We start from the raw sequence: 23208 nt of genomic DNA on the forward strand, positions 1-23208 counted from the left end.
AAAAAAAAAAAAAAAAAAGGATCATATCAAAAGAACTCAAGACCGAACTTTAAGAGAGATCAAACAAGATGAGGTTCAGTAAGACTAAATGAGGCAGACTTAAAAGCATCAAATATAATTAGATCTATGAATTCAAAATTTTGTTTAAAACAAAATTTTAACTGGTCACCATGGGAAGATGCTAGGTAATCAATTTATTATTTTTAAAACTAGTAAACGGGCTTGGTGCCTGTAGCCTGGCCTGTGCCTGCTAAACAACAATGACAAATGCAACCAAAAAATAGCCAGGTGTTGTGGCAGGCGCCTGTAGACCCCACTACTTGGGAGGCTGAGGCAAAAAGAGAATTGCTTAAGCCCAAGAGTTTGAGATTGCTGTGAGCTGTGACACCACAGCACTCTACCCAGGGTGATATAGTGAGACTCTGTCTCAAAAGTAAATAAATAAATTAAATTAAATTAAACTATAAATGAAGGGAGGGAAATCAAACATTTAAACTGCCTTTTCAGTACTGTACCTCAGCATGACCCGAAACGTAATGGTCATTACATTTGGAAGTACCTCACTTTTTCTAACCAGTAAGTGAAGAAGAAATGATAGAACAAAAAGAAACGTTTCTTTTCTTTTTTCTGTCTTAATCTAAAAAACTTCTTTTATGTAAAACACATGTATTTTACTGTTTGAATTCCTATTAGTTTTTCTTTCTTTCTTTTTTTTTGAGGCAGTTTTACTGTCACCCTTGGTAGAGTGCCATGGTGTCACAGCTCACAACAAGCTCAAACTCTCGGGCTTAAGCAATTCTCTTGCCTCAGCCTCCCAAGTAACTGGGACTACAGGCGTCCACCACAATGCCCGGCTGTTTTGTTGTTGTTGCAGTTGTCATTGTTGTGTAGTAGGCTCAGGCCAGTTCTGAACCCACCAGCCTCGGTATACATGGCTGGTGCCATAACCACTGTGCTACAGGCCCCAAGGCCCTATTAGTTTTTCTTTGAGACACAGACAGAGTCTTACTCTGTTGGCTAAGGTTGTGACACGACAGTTTGTGACATGAACCTAATTCACAGCAACCTCAAACTGCTGGGTTCAAGCGATCCTCTTATCTCAGCTGCCTCAGTAGCTGGGACTATAGGCACCTATCACCATTATGTCTGGATAATTGATTTTATTATTGATTAAAAAATTTTTTCTTTTTTTTATTATTTTTTTTATTAAGTGATAGCTGTATACATTAATGCAAACACGGGGTACAGTGTAGTGTTTTCATATACAATTTGAAATAGTTTCATCAAGCTGGTTAACATAGACTTCATGTCATTTGCTTAGTCATTGTGTCAAAACATTTATATTCTAGTTCTAGAAAAGTTCACTTGTACCCTTGTTAGACAGACCATATAGGTGATCTTTCCAGTCACCCTCCCACCATCCAGCCACCCTTCTTCCCTCCCCTTCCGCACATTCTTGGGCTAGAATTAAGTTGTAGCTTTCATTTGAGAGCTATAGATTAGTTTTATAAAAGGGCTGTGTACATTGGATACTTTTTCTTCCATTCCTGTGATACTTTGCTAAGAAGAACATTTTCCAGTTCCATCCATGTAAACATGAAGGAGGTAAAGTCTTCATTTTTCTTTAGGGCTGCATAGTATTTCATGGTGTACATACACCACAGTTTATTGATCCATTCGTGGATCAATGGGGACTTGGGCTTCTTCCATGACCTGGCAATTATGAATTGGGCTGCAATAAACATTCTGATACAAACATCTTTATTGTAATGTGACTTTTTATCTTCTGGGTATATACCTAATAATGGCATTGTAGGATCGAATGGTAGGTCTATTTTTAGTTCTCTAAGTGTTCTCCAGACGTCTTTCCAAAAGGAACATATTAGTTTGCATTCCCACCAGCAGTATAGAAGTGTTCCCTTTTCTCCACATCCACACCAGCTCTGGTTTTGGGATTTTGTGATATGGGCTAATCTTACTGGAGTTAGGTGATATCTCAAAGTAGTTTTGATTTGCATTTCTCTAATGATTAAGGATAGTGAGCATTTTTTCATATATCTATAGGCCACACGCCTATCTTCTTTGGTGAAATTTCTCTTCAAGTCCTTTGCCCACTTTGCGATGGGATAAAAAAAATTTTCTAAGTAGTTGTTCTAGAAATTAAAATTTCCATATTGATAATGAATTCGTCATAACCTATTTCTAATACTGCCAGAATACAGAAACTTTGCACAAATATCGCTTCGTTCCCTTTCCCCTCCTCTGTACCATTATTGTCACATACATTACATCCTTATGTGATGAGCCTGGCAATGCATATTTAAATTATTCCTTCCTATAATTTTATATCTCTAAAGTTAAGAGAATAGGAGAAAAACAGATTTACAGTGTCTTTTAAATTAGTCTACATATTAATAATTTTTGATGCTCTTCCTTTCTTTTGATATACTCAAGTTACCATCTTGAATAATTTCCTTTCATCCTGAACATCTGCTTTAGTATCTCTTTTAAGGCAGATCTGCTACCAATGAACTGTCTTTGTTTATTTGAAAATATCACTATTTCACCTTCATTTTTAAAAGACTGTTTTGCTGTGTATAAAATTCTTATTTGGCTTTTTTTTTCTTGATAAGTTGTTCTTCCTTTGCTGCTTTCAAGCAAGATTTTACTCTGTGTTTGGTTTTCATCCTTGAACTTGGATGTGTCTAGATATGGATCTCTGTTTCCCTACTCACGGTTTATTGGGCTTTTAACGTGTAAAATAATGCTTTCCAATGAATTTTGGAAGTGCTTGGTTTTTATTTCTTTTTTCAGTTTTGTTTTGTTTTGTTTTTGTTTTTCTGCTGTTTCTGGCCGGGCCTGGCTTTGAACTTGCCACCTCTGGCATATGGGGCAGTGCCCTACTCCTTTGAGCCACAGGCACCGCCTAGCTTTTATTTCTTTAAATATTTTTTCTGTGCCTTTCTCTCCATATCCTCCTTCTAGGTCCCTGACATGTATACTGGTATATCTGATCTTGTTCCACACTTCTTTGAATCACTATTAAATTTTTTTCAATTTTATTGTGAATTGAGTAATTTTTATTGATTCTGTTTCAAATTACCTAATTCTGTTTTCTGCCTTATTTTTTTTTGAGACAGAGCCTCAAGCTATCCCTCCCTGGGTAGAGTGCTGTGGCATCACAGCTCACAGTAACCTCCCAACTCCTGGGCTCAAGCGAATCTACTGCCTCAGGCTCCCAAGTTGCTGGCACCACAGGTGCCCACCACGGCACCCAGTTCTTTTTTGTTTGCAGTTGTCATTGTTGTTTTGGTGGGCCCGGGCTGGATTTGAACCCACCACCTTAGGTGTACGTGGCTGGTGCCCCAGCCACTTGAGCCACAGGCACCGAGCCTTTTCTGCCATTTTGAATCTGCTGTTGATACACTCTGGTGAATTTTTCATTCTGGTTATTGTATTTTTCAGTTCTTGAATTTCCTTTTTGTTCTTTTTTGTAGCTTCTTTGTTTGAAAATCTCTATTTGTTGATTCATTGTATACTTTCCCTTAATTCTTTTGTTTCTTTACTTCTTTGAACATAATTGCTGCTTTGAAGCCTTTGTCTACTAAATAAATCCAACAGCTCAATCAGAGATGGTTTCTACTGATTGCTTCTTTTCTTGAATATAAAGTGTACTGTTCTTTTTTAAAAAATGTCTCATAGTCGATAGCTGGAAATGGACATTCTAGTACTCTGCCTCTGATTTCCCCACTGAAGGTTCTTGTTTCTATCTTTATTTAGTAACTTGCACAGGCTAAATCAGAAAAATCTATCTTTTCCCCATGTTGTATAGCCTCTGATGGCTCTGCTCAGTTGGATCTTTACAAATTCTTGCATTTATTTTTGAGACTGGTTTGTCCCTCTATCTGCATAGCACAGTAGTCAGCCAATGATTGGATGTAAGTTGTGCTCAAACATCTCAAGTTAGTAAGGCTTCCTTTCTCTGCCAATCAGTCTGTAAGTTAGCACAAAAATGTACTCAAAGTTCAGGACACTTTAAAGTCTCCCCCAGCTTTTACATTTCTCATGAACCTTTCACATATTCTCTGTACAGGCATGTAGCTTGAGAGTAGGTCAGGAGTTTTTGCTGATTTGGGCCCACTCTGTGTTAGCCAAGAATACACCAGCCATGACCATGACTTTAGGCTCAACTGCTTCCAAGATCACCACTTCCACTGCCAAAGCTGCTGAACACAGGGATTATTTCCACATCCAGAGCAAGGAACTCCCTGAATTACAGCAGCCCAGGCTGTCCCTCCATGTTAACCTAAGTTAAGGGTTGAGGGGTAGGAATATGCCTGGGAAATAATGCCACAGACTTCTGTTTCCACAGTTCATACCTGAAGCTCAGTGGCTATTCAATCATAAATGATTCTCAGATATCTTTGTTTGACTTCAGAGTACTGGAATGGTTATTTTGTCAATTTTGCCCTGTCTTATAGCTATCCTTGGGGGGAGATTTTTCAGATCTCGCTCAGCTCAGGCATGATCAGAAATTTCATCCCTGAAATGTCTTTTAGATTTCTTTTAAACTATAGGTCCCTCTCCCTACTTTTCCTCACGATTTATTTGTTGAATGACGTGGGTCAAGAAACCTACAAAGTTTCCTACTCTAAATCTTGCTGACTGTGCCCTCAGAGTACATTCAATATTTTCCTCTATTCTACTTCCTGCCTGCAAATAGGTCGATAGATCTTAAGAGTAGATCCAAGTCAAGGAGGTGGATCAACGGAGCTCATGGGTTTGAGACCAGCCTGAGCAAGAGCAAGACCCCATCTCTAAAAATAGCTAGGCATTGTGGCAGGCAACAATAGTCCCAGCTACTAGGGAGGCCGAGGCAAGAGAATCACTTGAGCCCAAGAGTTTGAGGTTGCTGTGAGCTGTGATGCCACAGCATTCTACTGAGGGCAACAAAGTGAGACTTCTCAAAAAAAAAGAAGAGTGGATCAGGCACAGATTGAATCTCTTTGGCAAAACTATAGAAAACTCATAAAGTATAGCTGTCTTTCTGTGATCTTGGCAGTCACTAATGCTTAATGCATATATTTATTCATTTATGGAGAGTTGCAAAATAGTGATATTCTAATCTTACCATCTCTTTGTCATTAATTAGTGGGAATACTTTTATAAAGAGATGCTTATAATGAGGATATATTCGTGGGCTATTTAGTTGTATAACTAATGCAGGAAAAGTATGATAAATGCTTAATTCTTTCCCTTTGCCTGTTTTCAAGATAATGAATTGGTCTCTATGATACTCCTATGGCAAATTTTAAACTAAATATCATTATTGAGTCATATATTTAAAGATATTTGAGTTTTAATCCATGGCACTTATTATCATTCTTGAGGCTCTGAGCACTTCTGATATCACCTGCAGATTCTTTGATAGCTTCCTTACTGACCAGTATTACAAGATGATTCCCTCCAAACTCATTCTGTGCATGTCATACTCTAGACTTAGATTCAGCCATTTTTCAAAAAAAACTCCAGTTTCTTTTAGTGAGAAATGGTTTTTCCAGTTCACAATCTGGGTATTAGGGATGCTCACTGCTGCTGCAGTAGAGCATAGTTTTGGGCTTTTCAGTTCACAGAGCTAGGAGAGGAACAGATGGATAGATGAATAGGCAGAATGAGGGGCAGAGAGAGAAGCTTACGAGTTCATATTGATACTCGTGATTCGAAAGTCCAAATCCAGGACTATAAGAGATTTTGTTTAATATTTGACACTCTCTGCTATGTTTGCATCTCCTTTCGTCCAGACTTTTTTTTTCTTTTTCTCTCTCTGTAGCTTCCACGAATACTTTGTTGAGAACGCCCACATTTAGAATAGAGATTTTCAAAGTATATGATAGAAAGGAATGACAGAATTAGACTATTCTATAATTACTCATTTTTTAAACTATGTATCACAGAATAGCAATACTAATACAATCACTAATAAACACATAATTTCTGATAGCATTAAATCATTTTGCTTTTCTAACATTTCTGTTATATATAGTTTTATCATATCTACATTGTCAGAGCACACAGGAGTTAGATCTTATACTCTCTCCTTCATAGCCTTCATTTACTATTAAATCTACAGGTAACTATGTGTTTAACACTGGTCCTAATGCTGATGTATCTCTGATGTTAGCTAGTCTTGGTTATCTAACACTAATTCTAATGCTGTGGTCCCCAACCTCAACCTGCTGCAGGCCTGTGTCCTATCAGGAGCCAGGCCACACAGCAGGAGGTGAGTGGCAGGCTAAGCTTCATCCTTAGCTTAGTATTTACAAAAGCTCCCCATTGCTATCACCATTGCCTGAGCTCTGCCTCCTGTCTCATCAGCTACAGCATTACATTCTCATAGGAGTGCAAACCGTACTGTAAATTGCACACTGGAGGGATCTTTGTGTGCTCCTTAATGGCCCACCCAAACCCAGAGAACCTCTGTTAAAAAATTGTCTTCCATGAAACTGGTACCCCAAAAAGGTTAGGGGTTGCTGCTCTAACAGATTCTTCAAGAAGGTTCATATTAATATTCCCTGAGTCCTTGTAAACTGATAACAGTTTTTCTATGTTCTTTCTACTTGAAAGTCAGTTTTTCTGGACACAAAATCTTTGGCTCATTCTTTCCCTGATAATTCTAAATATGTTACACCATTTTCTTCTGGCATAAAACATTGCTCTCAAAAAGTCTGAAGATAATCTAATTTTTCCCTTTGTAAGCCATGTGCTTTTCTTTCTCTATATGCCCAAATAATTTTTTTTTTAAGTAGAATATATCTTGGCCAGGCACAGTGGCTCACTCCTGTAATCCTAGCACTCTGGGAGGTCAAGGCAGGTGGATTGCCTGAGCTCATGGATTTAAGACCAGCCTGAGACAGAGAGAAACCCCATCTCTAAGAATAGCCCAGCATTGTGGGCGCCGGTGGTCCCAGCTACTTGAGAGGGTAAGGCAAGAGAATTGCTTGAGCCCAAGAGTTTGATGTTGTTGTGAGCTGTGATGCCACAACACTCTACCAGGGGTGACAACATGAGACTTTGTCTTGAAAAAAAGAAAAGCAGAATGTATCTTGTGGCCGGGTGTGGTGGCTTATGCCTATAATCCTAACACTCTGGGTGGGTGGAATGCTTGACTCACAAGTTCAAGACCAGCCTGGGCAAAAGCAAGACCCTGTCTCTACTTAAAATAGGAAAAAAACTGAGGCAAGAGGATCACTTAAGCCCAAGAATTGGAGGTTGCTCTGAGCTATGATGAAGCCATGGCACTCTACCCAGGGTGACAGCTTAAGACTCTGCCTCAAAAAAAAAGAAAAAAAGTAGACTATATTTTAGCATTGGTCTTTCTAGATCTATATTCTCAGCCATATGATACTCTTTTTTAAATATAGTGTCAAATCTTTTATTTTAAGAAAGCTGTCTTAAATTCATGTTTAGCATCTGTTCTGTCCTCTTGCTTTGGTATCTTCTTCCGGGACTCCTACTGACTACATAGTCAATATTCTTTGCCTTAAAATTTTGCTGCTGTTTTTCCAATCCTTGTTTATTTCCTTCTCCATTTCCTGTTAATTTTAAACATTATCTTCTATTTTCTCTTCAGACGGTATCTCTTGTTTGCTTCCAGTTAAGTCTTCATTTCTAATATGAATTTTTCTTTTATTGCTCATTATTTCCTGAGTTCTATCACCTTTTTCTTGAAATTAACAATTCTGATACATAGTGATCTTTCACATTTTCTATCATTTTCAAAGCAGCTTTTAGCTTATTTTGTGATGGGGTGCTGGTATACTTTCATTGCCTTTTGGTATTATGGGGCTCTTTATTTTCTTTTTTCTAATAGTAATGCTATGTTATTTGGCCTTGTCTGATAGAGACCTTCTGCTGTGGATTTGCCTGTGCTTAAAATTTTCTATTGCCTATTTTCAAATTTCTCCTGCTTCCTGGGATTTCTAGTCTCTGCCCTCCTACTTAATGCTACAGTGTATTAATATCTGCATTAAAAAATACTTATAGGGTGGTGCCTGTGGCTCAGGAAGTAGGGTGTTGGCCCTATATACTGAGGGTTGGAGGTTCGAACCTGGCCCTAGCCAAATGGCAACAACAAAAAAAAAGCTGGGTGTTGTGGCAGGTACCTGTAGTCCCAGCTACTCGGGAGGCTGAAGCAAGAGAATCGCCTAAACCCAAGAGCTGGAGCTGCTACCAAGGGCAACAAAGTGAGACTATCGATGAAAAAATAAATAAATAAAAAATACATGCAGACAAAGAACACTGGAAGAGTGACACTACATGTCACCACACTGGTTTGGGGTTAATGAAGGTGGGGAGGAAGATAATAAGGAAATCTAGATCCTTTAGAGAAACTGCAGGTTTAAACAGGCTTTACCTCCTTTTGTTAAATTGGCCTTAAGCAAATAGTTCAAGTTCTTATAGTCTCAATTCCCTCATTCATAAAACAGGGCTAATTAATTTCTGCATAATTTTTAGGGTTATTATTATAATAAAAAATACTATATATGTGAAAATACATACTATATGTAAAGGCTAGGAAATGCACAGTCAAATAATTTTTAATATTAGAAAACAAAGATAATAGTAATAAATTATTTTATTCTCAAGCAGCTTGAAGAACTATTAAAAAAAATTTTACCCAAGATTGAACCAGGAACTAGCAATTCTAGAAAGACCAGATCTTTGCAAAATCTTGAGTAAACTTGATCAGGGCCACATAATTGTAACTTCTGCTTGTGTCCTTACATTCCCTCATGGCTTATCCTCTTGAAAGACATTCACTGAGAATGTTGATGTGATGAGAACAGAGGAGGAAAGGCAGTGGGGTAAGCTCTGGGCTGGGTGGCCGGGAATCAGGTCAGAATTCCCTCTGGGTTCCATTCCTAACTGGTGGCAAGTTACTTAAGTGACTATAAAAACTGCTCAGAAGGGTGGTGCCTGTGGCTCAGTGGGTAGGGCACTGGCCCCATATACCAAGGATGGCGGGTTCAAACCTGGTCCCAGCCAAACTGCAACAAAAAATTGCCAGGCGTTGTGGTGGGCGCCTGTAGTCCAGCTACTCTCGAGGCTGAGGCAAGAGAATCACCTAAGCCTAAGAGCTGAAGGTTGCTGTGAGCTGTGACACCAGAGCACTCTACCAAGGATGACAAAATGAGACTCTGTCTCTAAAAAAAAAAACTAAGGCGGTGCCTGTGGCTCAATGGAGTAGGGCACTGGCCCTATATGCCAGAGGTGGCAGGTTCAAACCCAGCTCTGGCCAAAAACTACAAAACAAACAAACAAACAAAAAAACCTGCTCAGCAGTGAGGCCACACCTCCTGAAGCTAAATCAGCAATTTTTCCACACTTAAAATTCCTACAGCAGAAGAGAATAAGCATAAACAAATTAAATGTGACAGGACAAATTACTGACTACCAGGTTTGAGGAAAAAAGAAGAAATGGGATGCCTCTGGTCATCTGACCCTTTCTCCACTCTGAAGTTTCCTCTTGCAGAGCTGGAAGGAAGCCAAAGGAGAACTAAATACCCTTTTACTATTTTAGCACATGGGTCCTGACCAAAAAGCGGCTATAGGGATCTTTAGGGATTCAAAGTGAGTTCCACTTGAATAAGTTAGTAACTAAGGTTAATTACTGTGAATATACAATGAACAAGACAAATACAGCCTTCAGTCACACAGAACTACTAAACTCTCCACTCTGGTCTTCCTAGCCTTTGCTCATACATGAATTCCCCTTATCATCTTGGTTGGTCCTATTTGTCTGAAATTCTTCACCAAACCTGTATTTTTCCTTTTAGAAAACTAAACCTCACCAACAGAAAGTCAATACGTTGTTTGCTTTTAATCAGAAATCTAATACGTAAAACCAGAGTACTCATTTGTCTTATCACTAATTGTATCAGAGACAACATGAATTACTACTGACTGCCCTCTCTCAAATCTAATTCATTTTATTTTATTTAGTTACTTTTGAGACAGAGTCTCACTTTGTCACCCTTGGTAAAGTGCCATGGCATCATAGCTCACAGCAACCTCAAACTCATGGGCCCAAGCGATTCTCTTGCCTCAGTCTCCCAAGTAGCTGGCACTACAGCCCCCCCCCCCACAATGCCTGGATAATTTTAGAGATGGAGGGGTCTCTTACTCCAGCTGGTCTCAAACTAATGAGCTCCCTCAGTCTGCTCTCCTCCACCTTCCAGAGTAATCCTAGGATTACAAGTGTGAGCCACCTCGCCCAGCCAAATCTAATTCACATTATCACCTATCATCAGATATATCAGGGTGAAGAAAGGGAAAGAAACTCTAGTCACAGGTTTTGTGTTTTGTTTTCAACAGTGAAAGAAGCTTCCCATGAATCAGATGTTAGATCTGATTACTACAATCTTCAAATCAACCTAAATAATTAAAAGTCTAGGGTGAGAACAGAGAAGAAATCAGAACTGTTGATGGCTCAGCACCTGTGGCTCAAGTGGCTAAGGCACCAGACACATACACCTAAGGTGGCAGGTTCGAATCCAGCCTGGGCCCGCCAAACAACAATGCCGGCTGCAACCAAAAAATAGCCGGGCATTGTGGCAGGCGCCTGTGGTCCCAGCTACTTGGGAGGCAGAGGCAGGAGACTTCCTTGAGTCCAGGAGTTGGAGGTTGCTGTGAGCTGTGATGCCACTGCACTCTACCCAGGGAGACAGCTTGAGGTTCTGTCTTAAAAAAAAGAACTGTTGATGACCTCAGTCAACTAATTACCAATTGAATTTTGAGAAAAATACCTGGCTGAAAGATAACTTTTAATAAAATTATGTGTTTAATCTGAATATAAATATTTTTATATTTCATTACATTTTGTCTGATGAAAAAATTTAATATGGCTATCTGACCCAGATATTGTAATTTAAAAATATATTTCTAGATACCACACCTCAACAAACTTGTTTATACATAAGAAGAAATAAAGGCAAAATGGAAACAGTCAAAAAGAAATTATGTGACAACATGAAGGATCAATGTGAAGGAGCGAAAAAAAAAAAAAAAAAAAGAAAAGAAAAAGGGCTGATTACGCAGCAGACTACAAAATACAAAATTGTTTCCAAGCAACACCTAGCATCTTTGCATTCACTGATTTCCTCCCCATCCTAAAGAACATGCTCTTTCTCCTCAGCACTACCTGCCTGCAGAAGGCCATCATATTTTAGACAGATTTACCTCCTAGAATTTTGTGCTATAAACCAAGAAGGGAAGAAAGGAAACATTTTGGCCCAGCGTGGTGGCTTACACCTTCCTAGTACTCTAGGAGACCGAGTTGGGAGGATCCCTTGAGCTCAGGAGTTCAAGACCAGCCTGACCAAGATCAAGACCCTGGTCTCTACTAAAAATAGAAAAAGTAGCCAGATGTTATAGAAGGCATCTATACTCCCAGCTACTCAGGACACTGAGGCAGGAGAATCACTTAAACTCAGGAGCTTGAGGTTGCCATGAGCTAGGCTGATGCTGCAACACTCCAGCCTGGGCAACACTAAGACTGTCTAAAAAAACAAAAAAGGAGGGCGGTGCCTGTGGCTCCAAGGAGTAGGGCGCTGCCCCCATATGCTGGAGGTGGCAGGTTCAAACCCAGCCTGGGCCAAAAACTGCAAAAAAAAAAGGAAACATTTATTTTTCAAGTATACAATGAAATATAGGAACTAATTCATTTTCAGACTTACCAAATGCTGGTGCACTGGAAATAGCAACTGGTTGCTGTTTCATGACAGGCGGAAGTGTGGAGGGGAGCTGATATCCTTGCAGCTTCAGTTTGATAAGTTTCATAGCTATGGAAAACTCCACTTGATCCATTCTTCCATCATTATTCATGTCAGCTAGTGCCCTGCAAGCCAAAAGCATGAACTCAGAACAAGTGTGACCATAATAGAACCTTTCTGAAGCCCCTTGCCCCAATGACAAAAACAAAATAATTAGCTCTTTTACCCCCAGGGAGAACAACACAAAACAAAATTGTTTACAGGGAATAACTTGCAAATATTGCCAAGTCTTACAGCAAACACAAAATAATTTTCACTCTGCTACTTTTACTTATGTGATACATCAGGGAATTTTCAGCCCCATTGTGATGATTTATACTTCAGACATAAAAAGAGATTTCCTTTTGGAGTTATGAAAATGTTATAAAATTAGATAGTGGTAATGGCTGTATAACTCTGTCAATAAACTACAAGCCAATTAATTAGCTACATCAAAATGAGGGAATTTTATTATGTGATTTATGTCACAAAAAAGCTATTTGAGAAAAAGGATTTAGAAACAGAATGTCATGGCTAGAGATCCTTGGTTAGATTGCATCAACTCCTCTGTGGAGTTCTACAAACCTCAACATGGGAATATGATTTGGTATGACATACTATCCTATGTTATACTGTACAATAATGCTATTAATACTATAATTGCAAAAAAACCCACCGTACTTGGAAAGCTCATAAAACTTAAAATTTTCTGTAGAATGCTACCCTATATCACTCAACAACTCTGTAATGAGCTTACAAATGTGCTTGCTGTTTGAAAATTGTACTTAATCACACATGATCCAAGTGCAGCTTATGAGCTTCAATGCAGTTATTTTCTCTCGAGAGTAAGCAAAAGGAGGAAATTTTGTCCTTGCAATAAGAAGCCACATTATACAACTCAAAACTGCATATTCATGACTTAACCTCTTCATTTCTTTTTTAATCCAGACATTAAAACCACAAATATTTATATTTTTAACCAATCTTATAAAAATGGATTAAAAACATTAAATAAGACCAGCTCAATTAAAATGACACGACTAGCAAACTGAGACAAATCCAGATAGTGTCTACCAAAAAAAAGTTATACAAAAAATAATCTTACATAGCTGGAGTTAAAGAAATAAGACATGAAACAGAACAAAAAGAATGGTACACAGCAAGGATTAAAAATCTCTGTAAGTGTTTGAAATTATAAAACCACAACTATGTCAGAAAAGATCAGAAAATAGGAAACAAGGGTCCCAGGCTGTAGGAACCCCCTTTCTGCCTTAGATGGAGGATCCTGGCTCTTCTTGTACTCAGGACCCCTTGAGCAAAACACAGCAGCAGTGTCAGAATTTCACTACTAGTAAGCAGTGCTTTTCCTGTGTTTCATGATCATTTGGGTTTATACTTGTATGAAGCACTTATTCATATTCTTTGCCAAGTTTTCTGATGGTTTGTACGTATTTTTCTTGTCAGTTTATAAGCTCACTGTGTATAATATGTTAATAGTTTATCTGTAGGGCACAGTGGCTAAAGCCTGTAATCCTACTACTTGGGAGGCCAAGGCAGGTGGATTGGTTGAGTTCAGGAGTTCAAGACCAGTCTGAGCAAAAGTGAGACCCATCTCTAAAAAAAAAAAAAATAGCTGGCACCTGTAGTCCCAGCTACTTGGGAGGCTGATGGAAGAGAATTACTTAAGCCCAAGAGTTTGAGATTGCTGTGAGCTGTGACGTCAGGGCACTCTACCAAGGGGGACAAAGTAAGAATCTGCCTCAAAAAAAAAAAAAAGTTTATCTGTGGATAGTTCAAAGATTCTTAAAAATTCAGTATTTGTTATTTTTGTGTATATTTACTGTATAGAAATTCTACAGATTTATGTATAAAATATTTTTATTTCCTTCCTTCCTAGTTCCCTCCCTTCTCCTCTCCTAACACAGGTTCCGGCTCTACTGCCCAGGCCGCAGTGCAGTGGGCAACACCACAAGAGACTGCGGCCTCAAACTCCTGCCTCAGGCAGTCCTACCCCATCCCCAGCCTCTACAAGTGCTTGGACTATAGGCAAGAGTCACCACACTTCTATTATTAGTCCGCAGGGTTTTAGTCCTCAATTTTCTATGACTGTATTATACATTTCAGTCTTTAAACCATCTGTGACTGCATGTCAGGGGTGGATACGTCATCCCAGGGTTCAATCATTACTTCCTAGATCTCTCACTTTCCCAGCAACATTTCCAAATTAATCTGTCCTCTTCGTACCAAACTAAAACACATTTTTGTCAAGTTTTAAGTGTTCATATTAAGTGAGATCTGTTCTGGATTATCTATTCTGACTGAACAGTCCCCAGGTCAGTATGACACTAACATGCTCGTGCTGGGTCATAGGTACATTCTGTTATCTGCCAAGGATTTTTCAAAAACCTTTTCTTGGGACTTGGCACCTGTAGCTCAAGCGGCTAAGGCGCCATCCACATACACTTGAACTGGTGGGTTTGAATTCAGCCTGCGCCCACCAAACAATAATGACAGCTGCAACTAAAAATTAGCTGGGCGTTGTGGCAGGCGCCAGTAGTCCTAGCTAGTTGGGAGTCGGAGGCAGGAGAACTGCCTGAGTCCAGGAGTTGGAGGTTGCTGTGAGCTGTAAGGCCACAGCACTCTAACCCGGGCAATAGCTTGAGGCTCTGTCTCAAAACAAAAACAAAAACAAAAACAACAAAAAAACCCCTTTTCTTGGCTATTCATGGATATTTATTTTTTTCTCTTGAACTTATCTATTCTACAAATAACCTTACTGGGATCCAAAAACTGTATTAGCTTTATATAATAATTTTCAGAGAGAACTAGTATATTTGTGATAGTCTTCCCACCAAAGAAAATAGTATCTTTCCATTTGTTCAGTTCTACAAATTAACATTTACTTTAAAAAATTATATCATGTTTTTTCATATAATATGCTATTCTTATTAAATATATTCTAAGAAATTAAACATCATTTTTGCTATAATATTATATGAAATATTCCCCCTCACCCTGGTGTGGTGCTTGTAGCTCAGCAGCTAGGATGCCAGCCACATACATCAGAGCTAGTGGGTTCGAAATCTAGCCTGGGCCTGTCAAACAACAATAACTACAACCAAAAAGAAAAAAATAACAGCCAGATGTTGTGGTGGGCACCTGGAGTCCTAGCTACTTGGGAGGCTGAGGCAAGAGAATTGCTTAAGCCCAAGAGTTTGAGGTTGCTGTGAGCCGGGACACCATGGCACTCTACCCAGGGTGAGAGATTGAGACTCTGTCTCAAAAAAAAAAAAAGAAAAGAGAAAAAAGAAATGTTCCTCCATTAGCATTTTTAGTGCTTACTTCAAGCATAGAAATGATTTCTAAACATTTATGCTGTATTTACCTTAAATACCATAGACATAAACAAATTTCAACATATCTTATTAATTTTTTGAAACTAAAATCTCTTGCTTTTAGTAAGAATACAATCACATAACTGGCAAAAAATTAGCATTATAATTCTTTTCCAATATTTATAACAATCTTTTTTTTTAATCTGTAACCGAGTCTCACTCTGTTCCCCAAGCTAGTCAGCGGACCATCATACAATCTTAAACTCAAGGGTTCAAGTGATCCTTCTCCCTTAGCCTTCCAAGCAGCTGAGACTATAAGCACCCACCACAACACCTGGCTAATTTTTCTGTTTAGAGTAGAGATGAGGTCTCTTTCTTGCTCAGGCCGGTTTCCAACTCCTGAACTCAAGGGATCCTTCCCCCATGGCCTTGCAGAGTGCTAGGATTACAGGTGTGAGCCACCATGCCTTGCCTATGCCATTGGTCTTATTGCCTCTCAATGTTACTGATCCCACATAGTCTAGCAGTCAGGAAAAAAATAAATAAATAAGACATTACTGAATGCTTTCCTGCTCAGTTCTGAGTTTAAGTGAAATGGATTTAGTATTTTGGGTGGTGTCTGTGGCTCAAAGGAGTAGGGTGCTGGCCCCATAGGCTGGAGGTGGTGGGATCAAACCCAACCCTGGCCTAAAACAGCAAAAAAAGAAATGAATTTAGTATTTCAATGTTTAGAATGATATTTGGTCTGATTTTTAGAAAAAGCCCTAACATATTTAGAAGTACTTCCCTTTTTACTTAAGAGAAATAGTAACTGAATTTTTTATCAAATGCCTAATCCACAGTTGCTCATGTGATCAGAGTTTTCCTGTTTTTTATCTGCCAAAATAAAGATAAATATTGACAGAACTTGATTTGAAACCAATCTTGCCCCATCTGGCATAAACTCAAGTTGGAAATAGTATGTTATTCTCTTTACATATTGTAGAATTCTATTTCTTAAGATTTTATTTTGATTTTTTGCATCTAGATTGTAAATTTTTTGCATTTAGAAATTGAATGACCTCTGGTTGCTTTATTTTTGTACTAACTTTCAGTTTTTATAAAGGAAATTAAGTAAATAAAATAGAAGTGGTGACCTTACTTACTTTTGCTGTGAATGAAAAAGACAGTCAACTATTTCAAATGGTTTTCAAGAGAAATAAATTCCCTGTCATCAACCTCCGCATGCACACTAAAATCATCACCACAAAGTCCCGAATCTGCAGAAGATGGCATGGATATGGAAAGAAGGGAACATTTTTGCACTGCTGGTGGGACTGCAAACTAATACAACCACTGTGGAAAGAAGTACGGAGAATGCTCAAAGAACTCAAAGTCGACCTTCCATTTGATTCTGCAACCCCATTACGAGGTATACACCCAGAAGAAAAACAGTCATTTTACCACTAGGACATTTGCACCAGAATGTTTATTTAGCTCAATTCACGATTGCCAAGACGTGGAAGCAACTCAAATGTCCACCACCCCATGAATGAATTAACAAACTGTGGCATATGTATACCATGGAGTACTATTCAGCCATAGGAAAAGATGGAGACTTTACATCTTTTGTGTTTACCCAGATGAAGTTCAAACACATTCTGCTAAATAAAGTATCTCAAGAATGGGAAACAAGTATCCAATATACTCAATACTAATATGAAACCAATATATAAACAACTACACATGCACATAAAAGAAAAAAACACAAATATAGTCTAGAGAGGGGGAGAGGAGAAGGGAGATGGGGGGAGGGTGATTGGGGAGATTTCACCTAAAGTGCATAATGTGAGGGTGTTCAGCATGCTCCCCTGGGTGAAGGGCTCCACAACAACTTAAAACTTTACCTTAGAATTAAAAGCAATGTAACCTAAACATTTGTATCCTCACACTGATTTGAAATTTAAAAAAATAATCAACCAATCAATCAGCAGATTCCCACTCCCTATCCCCCATATCACTGCCCCCAAACATGTTTTCTAGTCAAAAATGGTAATATCCAATGTGAAATTTTGAGTGAGTTAGGGGAGAAGAGACTTCATACTAATGGCTTAATTAGAACTGACAGTTTAAAAAAACTTTCTTATGCAAGTGCTTTCATGGGTAAGGAGAAGAAATATGTAATCATTAGGTCCCAAGGGCTTAATTTGAAACCACTTGGCTCGGCGCCTGTGGCTCAAGCGGCTAAGGCACCAGCCACATACACCTGAGCTGGCAGGTTCAAATCCAGCCTGGGCCCACCAAACAACAATGACGGCTGCAACCAAAAAATAGCGGGCGCCTGTGGTCCCAGCTACGTGGGAGGCTGAGGCAAGAGACTCACTTGAGTCCAGGAGTTGGAGGTTGCTGTGAACTGTGATGCCACAGCACTCTACCCAGGGTGACAACATCTGGTTGAGAATTTTGTGGTTCTCAATTAAAAAATAAAAAAGTTTTTCGGTGGCACCTGTGGCTCAAGGAGTAGGGTGCCGGCCCTATATACTAGAGGTGGTGGGTTCAAACCTGGCCCCGGCAAAAAGTTGTAACAACAACAACAAAATAATTTCATTTTGACTCAGCACCTATAGCTGAAGCGGCTAAGGCACCGGCCACATACACCAGAGCTGGTGGGTTCATATCCAATCTCGGCCCGCCAAACAACGACAACTACAACCAAAAAATTGGCAGCACTGCAGTGGGCACCAGTAGTCTCAAGCTACTTGGTAGACAAAGGCAAGAGAATCGCTTAAGCCCAGGAGTTGGAGGTTGCTGTGAGCTGTGATGCCATAGCACTCTGCCCAGGGCAACATCTTGAGGCTCTGTCTCCAAAAAAAAAAAAAAAAGTTTTCAATTAACAAAACAAAACTGTGGGGATTCCCAGGTAATGAAAATTCATAGGAACTTACTGAAATACAGTAGTTGCTTCTAAAAAGCTCAATACCCCTTGTCCCTAATACATGAGAGACGGTATTCACTTTTTTTTTTTTTTGGTATTCACTTTCAAAAAGCTTCTGTGCAAAAATCTGCCTTGCCTCTGCCATCCATTTCATTTTCAATTCATAATTATTTCCCCAGTTTATCTGTTCTAATAATCACCCCCAAAAGACTCACAGTAAGTCATATAACTTCCAAAGTAAAAAATACACTAAAAACAGTAAGTCGAATAATTACTGTCTATGACTCTTGAAAAACTCATTTTAAACACAATGTTAAGCTTATATTAAAATTTGTACATAACCACAGACAGGGTTGAGTTGAGAAAGGGAGCAGAGATATGCTAGATACAAAGACAAGCTTTCTGTATAATTTTGTAGAAATAAATTATGTATTGTTCTTTTTTCTTTTGGGGGGACAGAGTCTCACTCAGCCTCCCTGGCTAGAGTGCTGTGGTGGTATCACAGTTCACAGCAACCTCAAACTACTGGGCTCAAGTGATCCTCTTGCCTCAGTCTCCCAAGTAGGTGGTGCTACAGGTGCCCACCAAAATAGCCACCAATACCCGTCTATTTTTAGAGATGGGGTCTCGCTCTTGCTCAGGCTGGTCTCAAACTCCTGAGCTCAAGAGATCCCCCTGCCTAGGCCGTCCAGAGTCCTAAGATTACAGGTGTGAGCCACCTGCACCCAGCCCCATGTGTCATTCTTATGCACTGTTGGTAGGAAAAGTGCAACAGATGAAGGACAACTAAGTACAGGTAGTCCCCGGGTTACAAATGAGATAATTCATAGGTTTGTTCTTAAGATGAATTTCTATGTAAGCTGGAAAAGGTACATTTACATATTACCTTCATTCATGAGTATATTTGCCTGTATGTATTTATTCTTTGAATCAGCAATTGTACACCTAGGAATTTACATTGAAGACACACCTCCAATACCAAAAGCCCATATCCAAAAGCTCATTCATTCTTGTATTATTTGTAATTGCAAAATATTGGAAATAACCTTAAATACATGCAACACAGGAGATTAGCTGAATAAATTATGGTATACCCTCAGCAATGAGTACTATGTAATCATAAAAATGAGAAAGATCTCTATGAAATGATATGTGTGATTTCCAGGATATGTTAGTAAATGGAAAAAAAAAAAAGGAAACAAAAGAAGATTTATAAGAAGTTCCCTTAACATAAGGAGGAAGAGGAAGTATGTAAATATGAATACATACACATTATACATTGTGTTCCTGCTTTTTTCCACAAAAATAAACAAATGAAGGATAACAGGAAACTAATAGACAGTAATAGGTATAGGAGAGGGAGTGACCTTGTCTGAGTACACCTTCTTGTATACTCCTGGTTTTTAAAACCTTATTAATGTGTCGTGTATTCAAAAACTATAATTAAGTACACAAAGATGAAGGGGGAAACTTAAACGAATTAAAAATGAAAACAAACCTAATAGTATTCTAAATAAATAATATCCACATGGGAGGAGAAAAAAATGAATCCAAACAACTTTTAAAAAAAAATTTTTTTTATTTCAACTTTATTACTTTGAAGGTTTTTTTTTTAATTTTTTTTTTTATTACTTCCTCCTCCTATAGTGTTTTCTTGCCCCCTGTGGAGCTGGGATCACAAGGTCCAGCTGTCTCGTTGTCCTGTTGTTGTTGTAGAGATGGGGTCTCACTATGGCTCATCTGGCTCAGGGGAGTCTTCGGTTGGTCTCGAACCTTGGCCTCCCACAGTGCTGGGACAACAGGCGTGAGCCACCACGCTGGCCAATCCAAACAACTTTTTAACATGCACCTCCACAGTTTAAAAACAAAAAGAACTACAAAGTAACCTTAAACTCTATTTAATAGGTTTATGGTTTGTAGTGGACACAAATGTAGCAATTCCAAAATTACTTTGTGTAGAATACAGGATTGTGGGAAGAGAGAGGCTCCTCTTGGCCAATTACTGCACCAGGGCAGATATTTGCAGATTTCTTTTGGAGGCCTCCTCATCCACTAAGGCTTGGCACAGGATGCTCACTTTCTGCTTACGATCCTCTAGGCTGGAAGTAAACCCAAGCAACAGTGTAGATTCATCTAGTGTACTAATCCAATCGCTTAAAAAACCAAGTATTTGGGAAATGGGGGGAGAGGGCACCTACAAAGGTTGGCACTACTTAAGAATGGAATTAGAATTGTGTAAAAGACAGGCAAGGTTCCTGCCCTCCCAGAGTTTATATTTTAGAGGAAGCAGACACTAAACAAGAGAACAAACCAGATTGTTCTACATGGTGGTAAGTATCATGGTAATGAGAAAGAGAACATGGGGGGGGGCAGAGGTAACCACTTTAGGCTAGTTGATTAGGGAACATCGCTCTGGGAAGGTGACATATGAAGTGACACCTGCGAGGTAATGAACCAGCTGGGTGAGGATCCAGAACTGTACTATAGTATGTGGAAAGACAAACTGCACTGACTGTGACGCAAGAAAGAACCTGGGCCATTTAAAGATAGAAAGGGCCTATGATTGAAAAAAAAAAAATGGAGTGGCACCTGTGGCTCAGTGGGTAGGGCACCAGCCCCATATACTGAGGGTGGTGGGTTCAAACCTGGCCCTGGTCAAACTGCAACAACAACAACAAAAATAGCCAGGCATTGTGGCAGACGCCTGTAGTCCCAGTTACTTGGGAGACTGAGGCAAGAGAATCGCCTAGGCTCAGGAGTTGGAGGTTGCTGTGAGATGTGTGACATCATGGCACTCTATCGAGGGTGATAAAGTGGCAATAAACTCCTCCAGCCTCAGGAGTTGGAGGTTGCTGTGAGCTGTGTAACACCATGGCACTCTACCGAGGGCGATATTGTTATTATTACAAATAATAATAATTTTTTAAAAAGCCAGTGTAGGTGGAATGCAGAACAGAGACCTCATTTCTACAAAAAACAAAAATGAACAAACAAAAATTAGCCAGCATGGTGGTACACACCTGTGGTCCCAGCTACTCAGGACGCTGAGGCAGGAGGATTGCTTAAGCCCAGGAGTTTGAGGTTGCAGTGAGCAGAAATGATGCCCATTGCATGCTAGCCAGGAAGTCAGAGTAAGACCTTATCCAAAAAAACCAAAACCAAAACAAAACTGAAGAGCAGAGTAATGAAAAATGGTGGGAAGGGAAAAAAGCAAGAGCGAGATCATATTGGATTTATAAGGCATGGTGACAATGCCTGTGCTCAGTGAGTAGGGCGGCAGCCCCATATACCAAGCGTGGTGGGTTCAAACTCGGCCCAGCCAAATTGTAATAACAACAACAAAAAAATAGCCAGGCGTTGTGGTGGGTGCCTGTAGTCCCAGCTTTTCAGGAGGCTGAGGCAAGAGAATTGCCTAAGCCCAAGAGCTGGAGGTTGAGACAAAGTGAAACTCTTGTCTCTTAAAAAAAAAAGGAAAAAAAAAGAGTTTTAAATGGATTAAAAAGATTATTCCAGATGCTGTCTGGAGAATGGAATCTAAAGGGGCAAGTGTAAAAGAAAGATTCCCATCCAGCTGCTTAAATATTGAGTCCAGATAAAATGACAGGTTAGGATGGGGATGGTGGAGACAGAAAGAAGTGATTAGATTGGGGATAAAGTCAGTAAATGAAGTCAGATTATATGCTAATGGATCGGATGGGCAGGGTAAAGAAAAGGCACGAATCAAGCTCGCCTCCCAGGTTGGTCTGGGCAGCTGGCTAGACATATGCTCAATCCATGAACTGAGATGGTAAAGACGCAGGAAAGAGGGATGAGAGAAAGGAGGATCATGAATCCAGGGTGCCTTTTTTTTTGTTTACTTTTTTAACTTACTAAAATAACCACATAAAAACACAAGTTTAATACGAGAGAGAAGAGGAAACTGTTTAGTTAGGTCAGTTTTACTACTTATAATTTTAAAACCTAGGCTTGAAGAGGCCAAGTATTCCCCAGAGTTACTAAGTGAACTAATATCAGAGCCAGGTGGAAAGACAGACCATGCTCATAGTTTGTGCTAAATTATTTTATCACCTGAGCAGAACATCTGTGGTTAATGGAATTTGGAATGACTTTTTGAAGATACTTTTTTTGAGAAAAGATGATTATGGGATTTTTAAAATTTTTTACTTATTTGTTTATTTATTGAGGCAGAGTCTCTCACTCTGTCATGCTGAGTGGAGTGCTGTGGTGTCATAACTTATAGCAGGGGTCCTCAAACTTTTTAAACAGGGGGCCAGTTCACAGTCCCTCAGACTGTTGGAGGGCTGGACTGCGGGCTCCGGGATGAGTCGGCTGCTAAGCAGGAAAGGCAGCGGCGGCAAAAACACCCAGCAGGGCAGATAAATGTCCTAGGTGGGCTATATGTGGCCTACGGGCCATAGTTTGAGGACCCCCGGCTTATAGTAACCCCACACTCCTGGGCTCAAGTGATGCTGTTGCCTCAGCCTCCCAAGTAGCTGGGACTACAAGTGCAGACCACAATACCCAGCTAGTTTTTCTATTTTCAGTAGAGATGAGGTCTCACTCTTGCTCAAACTCCTGACTGAGCTCAGGCAATATATGTGCCTCAGCCTTCCACAGGTCTAGGATTACAGGCATGAACCATGATGCCTGGATTGTTTTTTCCTAATAACAATTCTTAATAAAAGTAAAACATGCAATTACAAGTTTATTTAGTAAAATACTAGAAAAAATTTAAGACATAAAGAAAATTTCTCATTCAACTTAAGACCGCCAAATTACCAGGTTTAATGTTAACAAAAATTTTCATAATAAAACTAACAAATTAGTAAAAACAACTTTGAGCCACTCAGGTAAAAAGTCTGGGAAACTACCTTAATGGAAAAAAAGTGAAATTCATTAGATAAAACTTTAATTCTCCCTATAATATTTATTACCATGACAATTTTGATGCTGTTATTAACTATCTCTTTCCAAAGGATCGTGATGTCAATGAAAGCACAGATTTTGTCTATTTTTTCCACTGAAAGTCACTGCCCTATGGTAGACATCTGATAAATATTTTTTCAAGGTTGAATGAATAAACGTGGAGTGAGGTTTTATTGCAGCAGAACAGTCATCATAAGACTGCTTCCTAAACGAAACTTCAAAA

General features: G+C 39.3%; 1 protein-coding gene across 4 annotated transcripts in view; it reads right to left on the reverse strand.

The window, feature by feature from the left end:
- ITSN1 (intersectin 1) overlaps positions 1–23208 on the reverse strand; it is a 228435-nt gene that overhangs the window by 133438 nt on the left and 71789 nt on the right. For all 4 annotated transcript variants that reach the window (XM_023517462.1, XM_023517461.1, XM_023517459.1 and 1 more), the window contains exon 5: positions 11736–11896. In XM_023517462.1, the coding sequence (XP_023373230.1) occupies positions 11736–11896 (161 nt within the window). The remainder of the gene's footprint in view (positions 1–11735; positions 11897–23208) is intronic.

Source organism: Otolemur garnettii, unplaced genomic scaffold (assembly GCF_000181295.1).
Source record: "Otolemur garnettii isolate 467f Iridium unplaced genomic scaffold, OtoGar3 scaffold00111, whole genome shotgun sequence".
In the NCBI taxonomy this organism is placed as follows: domain Eukaryota; kingdom Metazoa; phylum Chordata; class Mammalia; order Primates; family Galagidae; genus Otolemur; species Otolemur garnettii.